General features: G+C 41.7%; 1 protein-coding gene across 1 annotated transcript in view; it reads left to right on the top strand.

Annotated features, from left to right (window-relative positions):
• LOC122816760 overlaps window positions 1–20,631 on the top strand; it is a 45,584-nt gene extending 24,953 nt beyond the window's left edge. The window contains exon 2 of the mRNA XM_044089778.1: window positions 20,290–20,631. Within this exon, the coding sequence (XP_043945713.1) occupies window positions 20,290–20,611 (322 nt within the window). The 3' untranslated portion in view covers window positions 20,612–20,631. The remainder of the gene's footprint in view (window positions 1–20,289) is intronic.
• Window positions 20,632–20,925: the final 294 nt, after the last annotated feature.

Here is a 20,925-nt window from a genome sequence, read left to right as displayed (position 1 = left end):
TTGTGACCCCTAACAGAAGCAGCCAAAAGAAGAAGAAGAAGATTTACAATAGCTACTTCTTCCATTGTCAAGCTGTATTATATTAGGCATAAAAGTTATACAGATGTTCATAATTTCCACTGCTGCAATAACCATTTTGCTATATGGGTTGATTTCTGCCTAGAAAACAATAACCTGCCAGATTGTAAAGTGCCCCCCCCCCCCCACACACACACACACACCTTTTTTACTGTGACATCTGATTGGCTAATTCCAAGGATGATAGTACAAATCAACTGTGTTGGCTGCATTTAGCATTTCAGAACCACAGATTTGTTAAGAGGCAATCACCTACTAATGAGAAGCATGCTAAAAAGGCAAACAGCTGTCTTTGGGGAACCATTTTGTATGAGACCTTCTGCACAGAGTACAAGCATTTGCAAAACCTTAAATATCACCACATATCAACAGAGGAGTTCTGCACTCCATCAGGTATGTAACCATTTTGTTTACAACAGGATGTAGATATATGAATATGCTTACATAGAATAGGGAATACAGCATTAAGTCTTTATTAGAACGGTGATAATGACATGTCATTGATCTCCAGATTTGTTAGACCTACAGAGGACATACAATACATCAAGAGTGGAATGTTTTTTGTCAATGTGGTGCACTGGTTTCGTGGAACTGTCCCTTTATATTTGTAATACCACACTGCTATTTGAGTGCACTGTTGTTTTGACATATTATCAGGGGGTTTGCCCCTAGGAGGCACACTGCAATAGACTCCAGTGTTGAGTGTATGATCATACAGCAGTATCTGTCAAGGCACACTTGGGAATAGCTGACTATCACTAGTTTCTTACTTGTATCCACACACTTAGTATGTTTTCACACTGTGGAATATGAAATGTGTGATCAGCAGTGGATACTACCAGCAATTCTGTTCTTGCTGTATCTCTATGGATCTATATTAGCATGTCAAAAGACATGTTCACCAAACACGTGTTAGTTGACACGAAAATATAGACCTGTTAAATTTCCAAATGGCTGAGTCAACAAATTTTTTCCCAGGGGAAAAAAATCACTTGGCCATCATTGGGGTTTTGCCCTTTTCCCCACTGTAGTGCGATCTCATAGTCAGTCTATTTAGTTAGGGGGGTATGGGGGCAAAGCCGCCATGTTGTAGGGTTTGAAAGTGTGTTTTTTTTGTGTACGGATGAGCAATTTTTTCCCCTGGGAAAAAATCCACTGACTCAGCCAGTTGTGATTTTAACAGGTCGATATTTCCATGTTAATTAAGATGTGTTCGGCGAACGTGTTTTTTGACATGGTAATATAGACCCATCTCTACATAGTCTACTTCCATGTATGTGATCCTGACGTGTTCACATTTTGTCTTTCAGGAAACATTTATCCAAGATGCCATGCACCTTTCATAGATGCAAAGAATGATATTATACTGGAAAATCTCTGTCAACACCAAGAACTCCTTCTGTCCAAGGGGAGGCAAAACAGGGGACAGCAGGCAGCACTGTGGGTTGAACTTGTCCATCACGTGAATGCCACAGGTCATGAAAGCAGGACATATGAGCAGGTTCGACACTGCACAATGGACGTGATCAATGCTGTACACAGAAGAGCAGCAGATGTAGCCAGGAATCATGGCATCACTGGTGGACAGCATGTGGCAGAATAACCACTCCCAGCCACTGAGGATTTCCTGGTGTACCTAGGCACACATGGCAGCTCCCAGGCATCCATCACACCATACATTGTGGATGTGGGTGGCACAGTTTCCACAGCAGAGGAGTGCACAGGTAAGCTTAGTTTGAGCAGCATTGCAATACTGTAGCATTCAGTGTGTCAGGGTGTACATACTCTTATGTGGGTATCAGGTCTTTGTTCTTTGAGGGGGGGTGGTTTGACTGCAGTTTGACTCTCATGCTCAGATTCTGACCAATATAACAACACAGTAGTTACTGTAAATGTGAGCTATATGAATGTATTACCTTGTTGTGGTGCAACATGAAGTAGTACTGACATTACCTCTCCCTCAACTTTTCACAGATCCATCAGGTATTGGACAAGGCTGTGGTCCTACTTCTGGTAAGCACAACACTGTTTTCTTATAGATGTAGGTTTACAGCAATGTAATCCCTAAAGCGTCATGACAGGCCTGCTGTCTGGATTGATGTACTGTTGGCATGATTGCCAACTACACAGATATTTTCTGACTGTACACATGTTAGAATCATACCTATGCCTTGTAGGCATGACCACACTGAGGGATGTGACAGTATAGTCAGGACATTACAGATTGTCATATGTGTCAGCTGTGCAGAGTCTTCACAAATGTCAAGAGTATACCTCATTGTTGCTGATGAGCTTTCTGTGTAAAGAGCTGATATTTAGAAGTAACTACAGCTGTTTGTGGGGAAAGTAAGGCCAACTTGTCCTACTGTATAAGGTTGGGTTTTCAACAGGTGACAACAGTGTATAGAGCTTTACATATATTGCAACATAGTACTGCAAAGCATAATAGTGCATGTATTAATGTACTGCTTTTTCCTTTCTTATCACAGGTGATCAGGAGGTTGGTCTCCCTCCTCTACACAACCTGATGTCAGTGTCTCTTCAGACTCTGATGATGATGGTGACCACAGTGAGGCACAAGTGGGGGTTTCAGGGGCTGAATCTGTCCCAGAGATTGATATCCCTCGTCTGCCCTCATTGTCACTGTACACAGTCAGTATGCCTACATATACCCAGTCCATGGAGGCCACAGATATTGTGTGGGGACATTGAACAGAAAAATGTGGCAACTATGGCTACAGTGAGTGTAGACACTGGCCATAACCAGAGAGGGTGCTTGTAGAAGGCATGCTGTCTGTCCATCACCTGTTGCAGGTGTCACATCACAGGTCAATCGGCACATTTCGGGCCATCATGGAGGCACAAGTACATTCTGAAAGGAACTCCAGATGTATTGTTAGGGTTATGGATGCAGCATCGTTTGACATCCATGACTGCTTTCACCACATTGTTAACACCCTGAATCGGTTCACTGATGCAGTAGAAAGAAGGTAGGCTGAGACAGATCGCACACTATCTGTCTTGGAATGTACACTGTCTGTGCAGGAACATCTGCTTGGAGTTGAGCGTTGACTCATGGGTATAGGTCAGCAATCCTATCTGCTGAGAGTCCATGTGGCCATGCACAATCACGCTCCCATAGTGGCAGTACATTCAGCACTACAGAGGGGAGTGTACTGTCCACACCAAGACATGGCAGGCCATGTGCTCATGGTCCTGGGCATTCCCATGGAGGACACGGTCTCAGCAGACAGCAGTCACTGTCAGGTACTAGCACCATTTCTGACCTTGTGCAAGGAGGTGGCAGTGCAACTGCTGGCAGAGGCAGTTCTCATGTTGGGGGCTAGAGATGGTGAATGTTCAACTCTAGCATGAACAGTTTAAAGCTGTCCAACATACACACATTTAGGGCTAGCACCTAGCTTGACTGTGTATAAGCACACATTCACACACTACTGTCAAATACAGGTCACCTACAGACACATATGGCATGTTTCCATGGTCCATCTTGCCTGCTTCCAATCATGACTCACAAACATGCTGTCAGTCTTTTGGGTCAGCCTAGGCCTCCTGCACCTCCACATAACACCCTGTGCAAGTGATTATACCTATGGCACATCCCTGTCATCCTCATCATTGATGCAGGGAAATTAAGCTATGTGTCTGATGCACAGGGTGACTACATAAATTAACATGTAGTTGTGTAATGCATTGTTGTTTTGCTATGCCAGCTGTAGTTGTTATTGACAGATACTGTATGCTGACATTTGTAGTGAGTAAGCCACATAATTTTGTGTACCTTTTTGTATGATGTTGTAATGGCTGCATACTTACACAGTGAAAGGTGTCTCATGGACCTGTTTATTTTCTGTTTCAGGATTCTGTTGAGGACACCTATGGCCTTGACTTACAAAGCCATGCCTGACCCAGCTCCATTAGTAATGCTACATCTAAAGAAATCCCAATCCTTCCACACCACATGCTCCAGAGACCTCAACCTCATTACCACAATCAACAGAACATGATGGAGGGACAGGTTCATCACCCAGAGACTACCCATGTTATGGAATAGACTTCTCATACATGTCAAGCAGAGGACCTCACTGACCCTATTCATGAGAAATCTTGAGGAGTGAATGGGTAATAGAAAGTTCCCCCCTGGGATCACTCCAGTGGTTCGACTTGATAGAGGCTCTGGGAACTAACGTTGGGTGGCACGATGCCAGTGCACTTCTGTGGGCTAGTCTTGTAAAGGCTCCAGGGCCATTAGCCTAGTAAAGGAAAAATATACTTTAAAAATGATCAAAACACAGTAGGTTCAGGTTAAGGCACTTTAATCTTGCAGCAAAGAGACAAAAACATGCTAATACAGAGTTTGTCTAACCAGAAACAGGAAATGCATTCATTTTTATAGGTTATCAAATTAATCCTGTCCTACCATGCTGACGTAATGAATTACCACCTTTTGGTCATCATCTGCTGACCATCTTTCCCATGATTTTCTGCTGATTTAAACAATTTTTATGTGAAACATCCTGAGGAAAACAACATGGCCTTGGTTACTTTCAGTTAGATACTTGTTATGCTACATTCAAGATACTATAGCTAAATCGAACATAATGCTAGCAGTTCATTTCTCTAATTAGCCTTTGTCTAACGTATCTCTAAACTACTGCAGCTGCAGAGGTTCCCGTCCTCTGAACAAGGCTGTCTGTCTGGAATCATTACATTTATTCAATGGTATATTGTCTATTCCTATGCTTCTGACCTAGCAGATTAACACCTGCTTCTCAAGTACATTTCCACAAGGCAAAAACAAGAATATTGCTGTGCTAGCAGTTACTAGGTCAAAGGGCAACTTGCAAGTTTCAGTAAGCATGCTGCAGTTTCAATAAGGCATATTTTTGGTCTCATATGAAACTCAATTTATATAAATCACAGTGCATAAGAAATAGAATAAAAAGCATATTAAAAACATTTGATTATTAATTTGTCATTAAGCATGCACATATTAATACATATTTTTCTAACAACCTTGTTGTATGATGTTGTAATGGCTGCATACTTACACAGTGAAAGGTGTCTTGTGGACCTGTTTATTTTCTGTTTCAGGATTCTGTTGGGGACACCTATGGCCTTGACTTACAAAGCCATGCCTGACCCAGCTCCATTAGAAATGCTACATCTAAAGAAATCCCAATCCCTCCACACCACATGCTCCAGAGACCTCAGCCTCATTATCACAATCAACAGAACATGATGGAGGGACAGGTTCATCACCCAGAGACTACCCATGCTATGGAATAGACTTCTCATACATGTCAAGCAGAGGACCTTACTGACCCTCTTCATGAGAAATCTTGAGGAGTGAATGGGTAATAGAAAGTTCCCCCCTGGGATCACTCCAGTGGTTCTACTTGATAGAGGCACTGGGAACTAACGTTGGGTGGCACGATGCCAGTGCACTTCTGTGGGCTAGTCTTGTAAAGGCTCTAAAGCCATTAGCCTAGTACACACCTATGAACCTATGGATACACAGTGGCAATAAAGCCATATATGTCACAGCACAGGATGGAATGTCAGCACAGAAGAAATATGTCTTCAGCAAGGCACAGCACTATAGGTGCATGGCACCATAGGTTCATAAGGGTATAACAGGCTAACAAGGACAAAGGCATCATTCAACTTACTCATGCATCCCTAATCTGTGAAAAGGTCTGATACCCTTGATAAGTGTCACCAGGGTTTTTGGAGCTAACACATCTACAAGCTGTGGTGATGGAGATGACCCTTCTACAAACTTCCTGTGTCCAGTACAGACATTTGTCTAACACTGGTTATGATTGTCTTCTTCTGCATCCCATTGTGTAACCTGAACATGATGTGTGTCACAGCAGATGTATGCTTCACATGTATGGGGGCCTGTTACACATAGGGTTTGCTGTCTGTGTTACATACCTGTCTTTCCAGCATGTACTATTTATACCGCAGTGATGGTGTAGGTGTTTAGAACAGTTAAAACATGTGTTAGTCCTGTCAAGGATAAGCGGGAGGTACACAGTGGGATCTGACACCTCCGTGTGTGGCAGCCATATACAGGCATATCTTACAACTGTAGCAGCCACACATGTTCCAAGGTATAGCAAAACACATTGTAGATAACATGTCCTATGGAATCCGTGTGAAGACCGTACATGTGTAGTCTGTCTCCTAAATGCTTTGGAGGGGATGTGTATGGCTGCCACACAGGGAGGTATCAGATCCCACTGTGTACCTCCCGCTTATCCTTGAAAGGACTAACACATGTTTTAACTGTTCTAAATGGGTCTACTACCGGAGATCAAAATTACACTATTTCAAAATCCAGTAGTAGATGCCCACTAAAGTGAAAGTGCACTTCGCTGAAAGTGCACTTTCACGAACACCACTAGAACGAACAGGCAATGGCCTCCACTGTGATGCGGTAGTCATGGACCTTAGGGTTAGAGCTTGGGTTAAAGATAGTGGATAGCCCTACTAGGTATCCACTGGTTAAGATGTTTGCCTTGCAAGCACAAGGTGCATGGTTTGAGTCTCACAAGGGATAATTGGCTAGGCTTAAAATGGTGTGTTAAGCATGGGAGTCCATGGACTGTGTTAAGCATGGGAGTCCATGGAATTGCTGCTGCCTGGCAACTACTAATGCTGGTCTAACAGACACCACTCTCACATAGGATACCATGCTCTAATATGTTTTCTATCATCGCATGTGAAACATTACTATGAATCTCATGATGACAAGCAGGACACAGCCTGTTTGTTCATCCACAAAGCTGTCCAACATCATGAAAGACTCTATAGATTTCAGATACTCTTCTCCAGGTAGATGCCTTGATTAGCAACCTGAACACTCAGTTGGCTTTTGCATTTCTTATGCCTTCTGTTCCAGGGTTGGTGGTATGTCACTAGGGAACTGAGAAGACCCTGCTGTAGTGCCACAATATAATGTACAATGTCTAGTGACACTGTTGGTGAGCCATCGTAGGTGACAATTTCATATCTAGTCATGCATCCTGCCCAACAGATTACTGTTGGATATTTGTATAACATGGCATTCAGGCCTACTTCAGTGGACTGGCCACATTTGCCACTGTGTGTCCCCCTGCCACATGTCCTAGGCATGTCATACTGTACAGTTATGTACCCAAAACACATGCCTGTGTTCTCACGTCATGTCACACAACAACCAGTGAGCTGTCTGGTTGCTTGACAGTCATCGTATGCTTGTAAGGCCAACGTAATGTCAGCAAGGTTAATCTAATCCTCTGTGCATGCATGGGCAGCCACACCTTCACTCCAAGGTGAGTTTACAAACAATGTATATCAGGCTGTCAACCCCAAGGGTGTGGCAGCATGACCCTAACTTTGCAGGACCTGATCCTGAGATGTTGGGAGTGCCCCCACCCCTCTACTCCTATGACACACAAATGGAAAATGTGGCCCATGTGACTGCATTTCAAACCTTGCTGCCATAGTGTCTCCAACAGTGGTCATGACATATGGCAGTGAGCATTATGCCAACATGCAAAGCTCACGTCTTGCACCACCTACACCCACATCACACATACCTACATGTTTGCAGCTCCTTGTCAAGCACATTGCCAAACAGCAGACACCTCAGAAAATTCTGCCTCTGGAATGCACAGTGCACATAATACTGCATTGCCCACTCTCTCACCAGTCAAACACCTGAGGCAATACACAAAATCACACCTCTTAGTCATATGTGATTACATCATGAGACATATCAATGTCTGTGTCAAGTGGCTACATATGGGAAAGATCACAGATAGCTGTCTGTGGATTGACACAATAGGCCTTACCACACATTGCCACAAATCATGGAATATCAGTTAACATAATGTTGACAACATAGTTCCTGCAGGTGTGTACGACTGGGGACATAAGTCACCGGCCTGTATGCAGACACATGAATGAGCTTAGCCAGTCAATGTCTCTCACTAGTACGTGCATAGCTTTCAGCTGCAGTTGACCCTCACCTAGGATGATGGCTCCATACACACAGAAATTGATCGAAGTCAACAATTCCTTTAGCATGTGGTGTCATTGTAAGGGGATCTACTACATATCTGCATGGGATGCCTTACTCAACAGATATCAGTGCTTCATCAGTGATGGTTTTCATCTCTCACCTTTGAGATTTGGAGTACCAACCAAGGGTGCTGACACCTCCACAATGAATCTTAGATGCACTGTTCAGGGAAAAGTTGGCAATGAGAACATCATCTTTATACAACATCATGGTTATGCTGCTACACGCTGGGTATGGCAACACTGAACCCCACTCTGTGGAAGGTGTCACCACCCTGCATTATGCAGACATGTGTGCAATCAAGGACATTTGGTTCAAGGCTGTTGACAGCACCAGAGCCATGAGACTACACATCCATCCATATCTTCAGACCTCAAAATGACAGTGTTCAACATAATGCAGATGGTGTATACATCCTCATTAAGGATAGATACGCATCCAGATTTTATGAAACACTACGATTTCCCAGAGAGACTGCAGGTGCCATTCAGTACTGGAAGGACACATAATCAAGCAATAGCTGGATACAGGAGCAGGTCCATAAATTCAGACACCCAGTGTGCATATTTATATGTGTGTGTGTCTATCGAGATATATCATTATACCGTAGTTTGGGGTGGCATTAAGTGACCACCAACTGTGTTGCTTAGTCATGCTGCAGCTCACTTGCCCAAAGGTTAGTCCAGGTCCTTAACTACAATGTGCTGGAGCAGTGCCATGACATCACCCCAAAAGAGAAACAATGTATTGCATCATGTGTTTACCAAAATGGGTGACTATTGCAGCCCACCAATGTGAGGTCATCCCTTGTGGGATCTAACCACAGATCAGTCTCATTAAAATTACCAGCACTATTCCCCCCTTGCAGACAATACTGACATATATTTCAACAAAGCCATTTATTACCTACTGTGGGATGGTTTACATAGCATGTCTGCGACTCCCTCCTCAGATGGGACAGCCAAGTATTCAGAACCCTACACCAATGCATTATGCCAGCAGCATTACAACTGCATGAACTCAGCTGTACCTGAGTGGAGGACCATAGGCTCCTCATGGCACAGCAGACCTGCTTGGTGGACAACTGCTATTATCAGGCTGTACAATAAGAGGTAGACATTGCTCTATGACAGTTGTGGTGAGGGTGTCCACCCTCAAAAAATGGAGGCACAACCTCCTCAGCTAAAACAAGCACATACTGTTGTTGTGATATTGTGTAGACACAGTAAGTGCAAAATTAGCCACCCATACAAAGTAAAACCACAATGCACAGTGTAGTTACATGTATAACCTCAAAGGACAGGACCAGATTGCTGGTGAACTCTTACATAATGATGCCACATACAGTATAATGGGTTTGTTCTCATAGCTAACCTGTAGTCCCACAGGTTCTGCATCAACTTCACTCCCCTGTCCCCATCACATGTGACACATGACATTCCTACAACCTGTCCCATAACGTCCATACCTATAGAGCAGGTCATAAATAGACTGTCTATGGAGGATACACAGCATCTATTGGGCATGATAACATCCCAGGCTGCATCCTACATGGGATCTGACAAGGATTACTAACACCATTGGGAACACCTTGCAATCAAACTGAAACCACTGTCTGCATCACAGCTGATTGGACAATGGCAACCATTATACCCTTGCACAGAGTGGTGTATCCAATGACCACCAGAACTATAGCACTCTTTGCCTGAGTATCCATATCTGTATGGCTGTAGGGACAGTGGCAATCATCATGGAGCTGATCAGCACACATATATGTGATCTACACACAGTTGACTGTACACAGTTTGGATGTCTAATGGGGGATCATGATTGTTAAACATGGTGGACATTTCCAAGGCAGTCAGCAAGAACCTGGGTGAGAGGGGAACAAGGCGTACAACCTGCTGGACTGAGCCAAGATGTCTGACTATATCCCTCACTCAGGCATCATTTACAAAGCACCTACTTAGGCATCCACATCACTATCATTGTAGGGGTCACTAAGTGTCCCATTGATGGCACCCATACTCAACATAGGGGCATCCGCCTCCAATAGTTGATCTGTAAGCAGCACTGTTCAACAGGGCTCAATCCTTGGTCATGTACTACTTAGAATCCATTTAAGCATGATACAAGCAAATACTGAATGTCTGTGGCTAACACTGTTGGCTGATGCCTACAAACTGTGAGCACTCATGGAGTCTGGGAGGTATTTCAATATCCTACAAAAGGTATTGATGAACAAATGTCTGTTGACATACTAATGGCCATAAACTGCATACAAATATATATGTAGTATCATTTCCATCACTTACACCTATGTACCTGGTAAGTAGCACATAGGTCGCAACATGTGATGTACATACTCAGGGGTGAAAAAAAATGGGCACACAGACTTGGCCACACAGGTTTACACCTATGTGTCTGAGATCACCATGTTTCCCCAGTGGTATGACGGGAATCATATGTCATAGATGAGGGCACAATCACCGTAATAGACATACTTATAACCTCCATGTACTCTTCCTTCAGCATACCAATATCTGAGTGCAATGGCCATTTGGTAATGGACCTTTCCAAGCAGTATTAGCACTTGCACACAACAGCATGGTCCCTCACAAGGGAGCTTTAAGTTTTCAGTATGTGTTCAATGGGGATTGTTTGAAATGAGTGTCATTTTAACCTGTGGCATATAGACTACTCAGAGGTGATCTGTGCCTTGCATAGAGAGCAATGTGGGACCTTGATTTATTGTAAATGCTGCATATCTATAGGTGACATAGTAGATGGATTAATCACTCTAATGGCATTAACCTAGTATGTGACATTAGTAATGCATGCTGGTGGAAGAGATTTGTCTAGTAGATTTTAACACACCTTTGAAAGAGAACCCTGGCTAATGGCAAGCACAGCGACTGAGTGCACCTCAACACATGCCATCTGTATGATTGGCTGGGCAACTGTCATTTCACCACAGGATGCCTGCCTGTGTCCCTCTTTGACTGGGGTAATATGTGCTGATCATGTAAATAAGGGCATAAAGTTGTCTATGACTGTGAGGTCTGTATGGCCATTATGCTAGTGAAATTCAAATGTTCTATGGTTCCATAAGCTGATGTAAAATGCTCTAACAGCCACACACACAGACATCGCTCCACTGGGGATAGCACCACTTCCAATTACTGCTTACAGGACATGGCATGGTGCACACATAGTGCAAGTTGACTGTATGTAGATTAGAACACTTACCTATGTAATGGTGCACACTACAGATCACAGTACGTGATGCATGCAACACACCTCATGTCTGCTAGTACTATCTTTTTTAGACATATTATGCTTGATGACATCAGCAGGCCTAGTTGTGGTCAAGCATTTGGATGGCCACATCACCTGCTCCAAAGAAAAAAAATACTGCAAAACCCTAACTCTTTCTAAGTTACTGAAGTGATCATATTTATGCTTCATAGACATACATCTACCGTGTGGCCTTAAGTTAGATTAGAACACCTACCTATCTAGTCATACACACTGTAGATCAGAACATTTATCACATGCACCATGGCTACAGTCTAATACTACTATGGCAGCTTGTAGTCTTAAGGTAGATGACATCATCAGGCCTTGTAGAGAAGGGCAGTTTGGAAGCCAGCAGCAACTTACAGGGCCAAAAATTGCATAATCACTTCTGTGTGATAGTCAGTGAGGGACTCTCAGTTGTTAGGCAGGAGGAAACACACACACTCATGCACCAAGTGGCCTGGAGTGAGATTAGAACCCTTACCTACCTAGTCTTACAAACTGTAGATCACAGTAGTTATTACATATGCCACAGCTGATGTCTGTTTTACATGTGATTGCAGGCAAACTACTTATGGATTACATAAACTAGGCTTGTGTTGAACAACATCTGTGGCCTGCAGAGTGATATTCCTTCATACTGTTATCTGCATCTAGTATCCTATCAGTGACGTAACTGTTATTATCCTAGCTATGTGCCTACAGTTACCAGTATGGCCATATGTGGATGGGCAAGCCTGTGGGCAGGAACAATGTGCCCTGTTCATGCGTGTGTAGACAACATAATAAATTACACCACTTGCTTACCTGTTGTTGTCTATGTCATGACATCCAGCAGGCACAGGAATCTGTAGGTAAGTGCATTCTGTGCTGTTGAGCCCTTACTTTGAATCCTTTGAGCAACATTGTAGATGTGTGATAGAGCAGTTTTACTCAACATTATTAGAGTATGCAGGACAATACAGACAATACAGACATCCACATACATATTTTTGTATATAATAGGGATGTATACGGGATATACACATAGCTGTGTGTGTGTGGGTATGGTATGTATATGTGTTATGTAGATATTTGGAGAGAAACTCAGATGCATGTTTATATATATATATATATATATATATATATATATATATATATATATATATAGGCATATATCTATCTGAAAATACATAGAGATAGATATACTATGTATGTGAGAGAAAGATAATGACAGACGAATATGTATACATATATGTATGTATGTATAGACATATCTATACATAACAGGTCATTTTGATCAAGTGGCAACAAGATTGCACTCAGTTTAAAAGTCTTAAAGTGCATGGGCATGCCCATTGGGACTGTCAGTCCTTATAAAGTGACTCCAGCCCACACCTATCTGTACTCTAGTTCAGGATTTTGTGTGTTACTGACAGTGACATATGTTTCTGCTTCCTCAGTACTGCACTTCACTGAAAATGTCCATGCCAGTCTCCAGCTGTCTGATGTAATTAATATGTGACAGAGGTTCATAATGTTACACCACACACAGACTGTCTGTGAAAACACCACCCTAGTAATACCTCACATGCAAAAGGTGTGGATACTTCCAGATTTGAACCATCACCAGCATCAACCATACTAACTTCCCTAGTCCACTGAGCCACACAACCTGCTAGCCAGAGAGTAGTCTCTCATCACACAATCAACAGCATACATGTGTACATTGTTATTCTCTGATTTAAGTGAGACATGCAATGTGTGATCGATTTCTATATTACTGCCCTGAGATTGCCTGGACTGCTGATATACCATTAATGACTTACAGTTAAAGCAGTTATATGTGAAAACTGCTGTGTTGGGTGTGGGGGAACAGCAACACATGTTTTCCTGGGGTACACAGTAGTCTAAATATCATGTGGCCCCACTGTTTAACATTTCCCTCGATGGATGTAGTGCATATTCCAACCATGATGCCTAGTGAATATTAAGGAACACATACTAGTGGACTGGGTAACTGTACTTCTCCATGGATGTTACTTCTGTCCAAATAGCCCACTATATTTTTTTGCATAAATGCAGCAGATCCATACATACCATACTATATTACAGTAATCCTTACAAGTAGTGTGTAGGTTATGGACTTACATTATGAATGCAGCAGTTGACAGAACTGTAGTTCAGGTCTGACACTGTCTGATGCAAGCAATATACAGCCAATACATGGATAGGTACAGGTTATGTGGGTTGCCTGGCATCAATTCTAATATATGTATGTGATTAGGAGAAGGTGTCAGTCGCTAGGGCTCTAGGTTTGTCAGTGAATGTGCTATGTGTTGTCTCTTAGCCAAAGCCAGGGCATACTCGGCACAACTATGTCTGCCTACAGGAACCCCCTAATTATGCCCCTGTAGGCAGACATAGGCATACTGGGCATGCCTACGTCTGCCTACAGGGGCATAATTAGGGGGTTTCTACTCTGAGTCCTCCTGTGACTGCGGCTGTGGTGATGTAGGCACTGGTGGGGGCCTGTGTATCCCTTCCCTTTGCTTATCCTGTTGCAGCTGTTTCCACAGGATCATATTGTGTAGCATAGCACATACTATGAACATATGTGCACATGTGGCTAGAGAGTACTGCAGAGCTCCATCAGATATATTGAGCCATTGGAACCATGACTTCAGAAGCCCAAACACATGCTCTATGATGTTCCTAGGTTGTGTGTGTGCCTCATTGTGGCATTCTTCCATAGGTGTGTGTGCATTTCTGATGGGTGTCATCATCCATGGTTCCCGGGTATAGACAGCATCCCACAGTAAATGGCCATGTGGGATGTCCCCCCTAGCAAACATCTGGTACAGCTGTGATGCATGCCAGATATGGGAGTTGTGATAACTGCCAGGGCTGCCAGCACACACATTCAGGATAATCTCATTGGTATTGCACACAACTTGTCAGTTGATGAAGTGATACCCCATGCTGTTGATGTAGATTTTACCCTCCTTACTGGGTGGTGCCTTGATGTGTACATACGTGCAATCTATGGCACCCATTACTTCAGAGTAATGTGCTACACAGTAGAGTGTATTGCTGACCCTCACCTCAGTGGTGAGGGGAAAGGAAATGTGCTCACTGGCATGTGGCAGCATGGCATCCAGGAACTGGTGGAGTACCCTGGATGCTGATGCCTGTGAGACCCCCTTCATGTCACCAGTTGGTCTTTAGAAAGTACCTAAGGGCTACACATACCTTTGTTTCCACTGGGATGGGTTCCCCTCTGTTGGCTCTGGGACTAAGTTGAGGGCGGCAGAGCTCAGTGAGTTCTTGCAGTATGTCCCTGTCAACCCTGTAGCACTCTACAATGTCCAGCTCATGTAGCTCCTGTAAGTTTACCATGGACCTGAACACTCTTCTTCTCTGTCTAGGCCTATTGTCAGCAGCAGCAGCAGCACTGACTTCAGCATCTAGCACATGCAGATGTAGCAGACCTGCAGCAGCCCCTAGCATTCTCTCAGTTAAAATTCCCAAGTCTGTACTCCAATGGTCCAGAGTATTGGAAAAATCAGAATGTTGGGTGTATGCATACTTTATAGAGCTCTGCTGTAGGTGCAGAATGTGTGATTGGCCAACTATGATGCATTCCACCTGCATACAATATTAACATCATTTAATGGCCCTATTTTGGCTTAAACAAGGGTCAAAACTAATTACATTTTTTCAGACATGCTCAGCACAATGGCGCACCACTCAAACACATTCACTGAAGGTAAAAAGAGCTTATAAGTTAGTGGACCCCCCACCCGAAAGGACACACTCCGCCAGGTGGCATGGCATGCAAACACCTGCACCTAAGCTGAAATGAGCTTAGAAGTCTGTAGACACTCCCCCTGGTGTCATCTACATCCTGTGTAAACAGCAACATGGGTCTAAGCCTACATGAAGGGGCTATGCGCACATGGTTACTCCTTTCTTCTATTCAGTGACTCCACCTTATTTGCATAGGCATCTGTGCCCACAGCCGGGAAACTACACATTTCATAGCCTTACCACATTAACAACAGCACCAATGGACCATTGTAGGGACTCCACACAAGGTCTTGTAATACATTTCTGTCACATAATATTAATCTTTTTTCCATTTTTTTTAAACATGTTTGTGCACTGTGGCATGCTGTGCAAACATGCACTGATCATTAAAAAAATTAATTTAACTTATTTCCTTTAATTTTTCCAACATACAGGATAATAGGTATCGCTCATATATGGATGTGGTATGGCATTTCTGTCCATATATCTATATTTTTACAACCCCTTTTGTCTGTTTACATTCCTGTACACATAATTTTTCTGTGTACAGTACTGATACTGACACGGGGTCTGAACAGCTGACTATCTGCTTGCTGGATCACTCTAACTGATTAATTTGCATGAGGTTCACCTTCTTATGAGGTGATCTGCATGCCACAGACATTTCCATGTTGGCGCATGCGTGTGTGCCACCCAGCAGCACTTACTGAATCTAAAAATGTTCGCACCCATGTAAGCAGCATGGCGCGATGCCTTCACAGAAAAAAAAATGTGTAGGCTTTATCAAATTCCCCCCATTATTTCTAATGGTAAGCTATTCCAGATTCGAGAAAATGGAGTTGCCTGATTTATTGTTAACTCTGGTAACATTTAACAGGGATTTGCTACTCGAGCAAAGCACACATTTGTTAGAGTAAGGAGTTAATAAGTTTTGAAGTGCTGTCATTTTTTCAGGTTGGTGCAGTATCTTATGTGCCAAGCACAGTTGATGATAAGTCATTAGGTAAAGGAGTTCTAGACAATTCAGTTGTTTGAGGGAAGTGCAATGATGTGTCCTTGAGCTGGTGTCAGTAACAAATTGTGTTATAGCAGAATTCTAATTTGTCTAAATCTGATTTTCTAAGGTTTGTGAGAATTGATGATGCATAGAGAAGAGTTGAGATAAGATGTGTTCTAGCTATAGTGATTTTTGTGTTATTGGTGAAATATATATATTTTGTATTTCTATAAAGTGTACCTTGTTTTTTGTGGACTTTTTAATGGTTTGGCAATATAGACCCCACATTTCAAACTACTGTCAATTTCTATAACTAAAAGTTTTGTGTATTGTACGGGAAAGATGATGTCGTTATTTAATGATGAAATGCAAAGAATAGGGAAGAGTAGGATTTATAATGGGGTAGACAAGCATAAGCTTGGTTTTGTTGGGGTTCAAAATAAGTTGAGAATTAGCCAAGCTTCTACTCCAGTGAGAGATTGTTGAGTTATTGATTGTAAATGGTGTAGAGAAGAAGCTGCACATATCAGTATAGAATCATCATTGTGCTGTACAAGAGAAGCATGAAGGGTTGAGGTATGGAGATTGTTTTTGAAGAGACTAAATAGGAGGGAGCCAAAGATTGAACACCAGAGAACTCCTAAGGTGATGGCTAGTAGAGAAAAAGGGTTTGTTGCTATTGAACTGCTTTCTGACATCCTACAATATAGTCTTTGAACCAGGATGGAGTAGACTTGCTTAAGTTAAGTTCAGTAAGTACATTTAAGAGTTTGCTGTGACAGACCATATCAAAAGCCTCAGAGAGGTCAAGAAAAACAGCAGAGACAAATATGCCATTATTTATGTGGTGGTTGACTATGTCAGTGAAGGTCATAAGGGCAGAGCTGGCACTGTGGAAGGGTTGGAATCCATGTTGTGTTTTGGATAGTAATTTGTTAGTAAGTAGAACGTCCATAATTTGTGTGTGTATGCATATTTACAGTATCTTGGATATGAGTGACAGCATACCAAATGGCCAATAATTGGATAATTCTGTTGACTTGCTGCCTTTGTGTAGAGATATTATATGGCATTTTCCAAATTAATTGAACTAGTTGTTCCATATTGGAATGGTTAATGAGGGCAGATATAGGGATTGAGATGGCATCAGCTGCAATTCTATGATATTTTGCAGGAAGTTTATCTGCAGCTAGGCAAGTGGGTTTTGGTTGATTTTAGTAGTTTCTTTATTGTGTTGGTAGATGTGGGTTGTAAGGAGAACGAGTTCCTATTTTGTCAGAAGTATGATTAATAGGAATGGTAGTGGAGGTGTACTTATTGGAGAGATTTAGAATTGTTTTGGTGAAGTATTTGTTGAATTGAGTGGCTATACTGTCTAAGTTGTTAGTGGAAGACAGGGTCAGTGTGCTAGCATTGCCTGTTAGGAGGATGTTATTAACTACTCTTCAGAATTTATGTGGTTTGTTATGGTGTTTGTTTTGGATAGTAAAGTCATAATTTGTTTTGTCCTGCTTGATTAGACATTTTTCCTTGTTTCTGAGTTCCTGATATGCCTGTTTGTCTGTTTGAGAATTAGTAATGAGCCATTTACTCAAAGCTTTATCCCTATTTGTTAAGATTACTCTAGTTGGAGCAAATTTAGATTTTATTCTAATAGTCCTGGGGGGGTAGTTTGTGTAGTATAGTCAATTAATGTATTTTACAGCTTCTTTAATGGCACAGTAGTGCAGTGGTTTCTGTTGTCACCTCCCAGCAAAAGGTTCTCTGGTTTAATTCTCAGCTGGGCTGCCTTCTGTGAGTCTGTATGTCCTCCCTGTGTTTGTGTGGGTTTTCTCCAGGTACTGTGATTTCCTCCCATGTTACAAAAACATACCTCTAGAGTGTTTCTCCCTGGGCTTCTGCTGAAAATTGGCTTGTTCCAAGTTGGACTTTCCTGGTAAACAAATAATAAATAAATCTTCTGGGGGGATGGTGTTTAAGTGGAATCCAATTGCAAAGTTTTAGAGTGTCTATGAATTCTTGGTGGTTAAAGTTAGTTCTGTTTCAGATAGGATGGTAAGCAGTAAGTTTACAAGGGTTTATTGTGTGTCTAATTAAGTAGGTGGGGAGGTGATCATTAAGGGGATCTGGGAGAGAGCCAAAATGAAATGAAATGCCAGGTCTATTTGTTAATATCCATTCTAAGGTAGACTGTCTATTAGATGATTTAGAGACTTGAATAGTTTGGGTGATGCCATAGAGGTTGATGTGGTTGGTGGGGTTATTGATATTACAGGTGATCCAGTCAATGTTGAAGTCACCCAAGATTGTCTCTTGGGGCAGTGCTTTGGAGGACCGATCTATAATATTTTCTAGTGTGGAGATGCTCTGACCTGGAGGGATATAGCATCCCCTTAATATTTATATACTTTTTAGCATTAAGTTTTAGTTGCGCAAACATTATTTCTGCTGTCAAAATTTGGTTTATTAAGTTCTATGTCTTCACGAATTATGTTATTTTTAAATAGAATAGCTATTCCTCCACTCCTTTTGACCATTCAGTCTTCTCTTAGTATATTATATTCTGGGGGCAGAATTTCTGTTTGGATATATCAGGTTTTAGCCAAGTTTCTTTGATTAGAGCAATATCTGGGAATATATGGAAAGAGTTACATGTAGTTCATGGATTTTATTTGTAATACTTTTGATGTTAATGTTTAATATTAAGAGATCTGATGATTTCATAGGGAAATTTGATATGTGATAGGTTTGTTTGCAGAGTTAGAAGGTCATACTATCTAAACTACTGTTGGGCCTGGGTTAGGGTGAATATCACCATTGAGAATAAGTTTAGATAAGATGTCTAACATGGTTCTAATCATTTTGACTGTGTATTTGTTATATTTTAGGGAGATGTGGGTGTGTTTTGGTATGGGATTATAGCAAAGTTCAGCTGTTGATTTGGCAAAATGTTACAGATGTGGGGGGATATAGTAATTCTTTTATGCCATACTTTGTGTGGTTAGTCACTTCAAGTGGAGTGGTAGTGGTTTGAATTATTTAGAAGGGTTTGGTAAGAGGTAAAATGTGTGGTTAGCAATAAGGGCAGTTAAGCAAGGCTATATATTTCTATCATTTTGCGGTAGTGATTCATTAGTAGGATAGCTCAGTGAAGGAGGTAAAACTGATATTAAAATTAGTATCAAGTAAGCTACCCTTAGACTATTAAATTAGAACTTGATTATAATTGATTTGATAACCTACTTTATCATAGATGGAGTGTGCTTAGCAAAATGAGTAGCACAGAAATTTGGTTGTGTAGAACTTGTTTGACTGGATAACGGTAGTTTGAGGGTTTGGTTAGTTTCAAATAAATGCAGGCATAGTGCGGTTAAGATCCTTGAAGTAGTGTGGGAATATTTCAAAAAACAATCAGCAGCATTAGTAAAGGTACATTTGTTTTAAAAGTTCTAAGTCTGTAATAATGTTTCATACAGCACTATAGACTGATTTCTTTTAAGCCTTGATGTAAGTCACGCAAAATAAATCAGAGAGTTATTATTATTGTTGTCTTCTGCTCTCAAGTAACCCTTTTTGAACTCTCAAATAACCCTTTTTGAGCTAGTGGCACAGAATCTCCCCTGGGTATACTGGGTTAAGGTTTAGACATCTGAACTGAAATATAGCTAAGAAGTGTTTATTTTATGGTATTTAGTATATTTTTTATAGTCTTTTCCCCTTTTAGAACAGAGAGGAGAGGGGGTGGGGTGGAAGCTAGTAGCCTTTGACCCTGATAATATGCAATCTTACAACTAAGTACAGAGGAGAAATTTTCTTAGAGTACTTACATTAGTTTTCAGCAAACTTTTCCTTGATTTTCTGTTCACGTGCACCCTTGTTTCGGGTATGATTTATTGTTAGAAGGGATAATGTCTGCGCTCGCAGAGGTGGGGGTGCAGTAAGACCGGATATTCTGCAAAATAGAAAAAAATAAGGGATATAAGTAAGACTATGGAATTTCAAACTGACAATGTTGATAGATAACTTAGTAGTAAATTGATTTAATAACAGTGAAGATAATAACAGGAAAGGGCCTCGGTAAAGGTGGTGCTAAAAGACATCGTAAGGTTTTGCGCGATAACATTCAAGGTATTACCAAGCCCGCTATTCGCCGCTTGGCTCGTCGAGGTGGTGTCAAGCGTATTTCAGGGCTTATTTATGAGGAGACCCGTGGTGTTTTGAAGGTGTTTTTGGAGAATGTCATCCGCAATGCTGTTACCTATACTGAACACGCTAAGAGGAAGACTGTTACAGCTATGGATGTGGTGTATGCTCTAAAACGCCAGGGCAGGACTCTCTACGGTTTTGGAGGCTAAAGTGTTTGTAATTAAGAAACCTATGAACCTATGAACCTATAATGACAAAAAGAATACACTGCATGTTCTGCCCTTTAAAACATAAAGCATATGTGACAAAAATACTTAGTAAGATCTGACCCTTTCGTCCACAAACACAGATATCACTGAGAAAAAGTATTTATGATAATGTAACAAGCCCTATCAAAATTGCAAATGCAAATATTGCTCAGGAACAGGTAAGCATAAACATTCAATAAAACCTATGCACTGAAATCTTTCAAAGGTACAGTGAATTTTCATTCTGTAGAAAAAGTTTAGGTAAGTAGGCAGAA

Source organism: Protopterus annectens, chromosome 1.part1 (genome assembly GCF_019279795.1).
Source record: "Protopterus annectens isolate FY-2018-M chromosome 1.part1, PAN1.0, whole genome shotgun sequence".
NCBI lineage: Eukaryota > Metazoa > Chordata > Ceratodontiformes > Protopteridae > Protopterus > Protopterus annectens.
The sequence above is the reverse complement of the archived record's forward strand: the minus strand, read 5'-3'. Positions and strand labels throughout refer to the sequence as shown.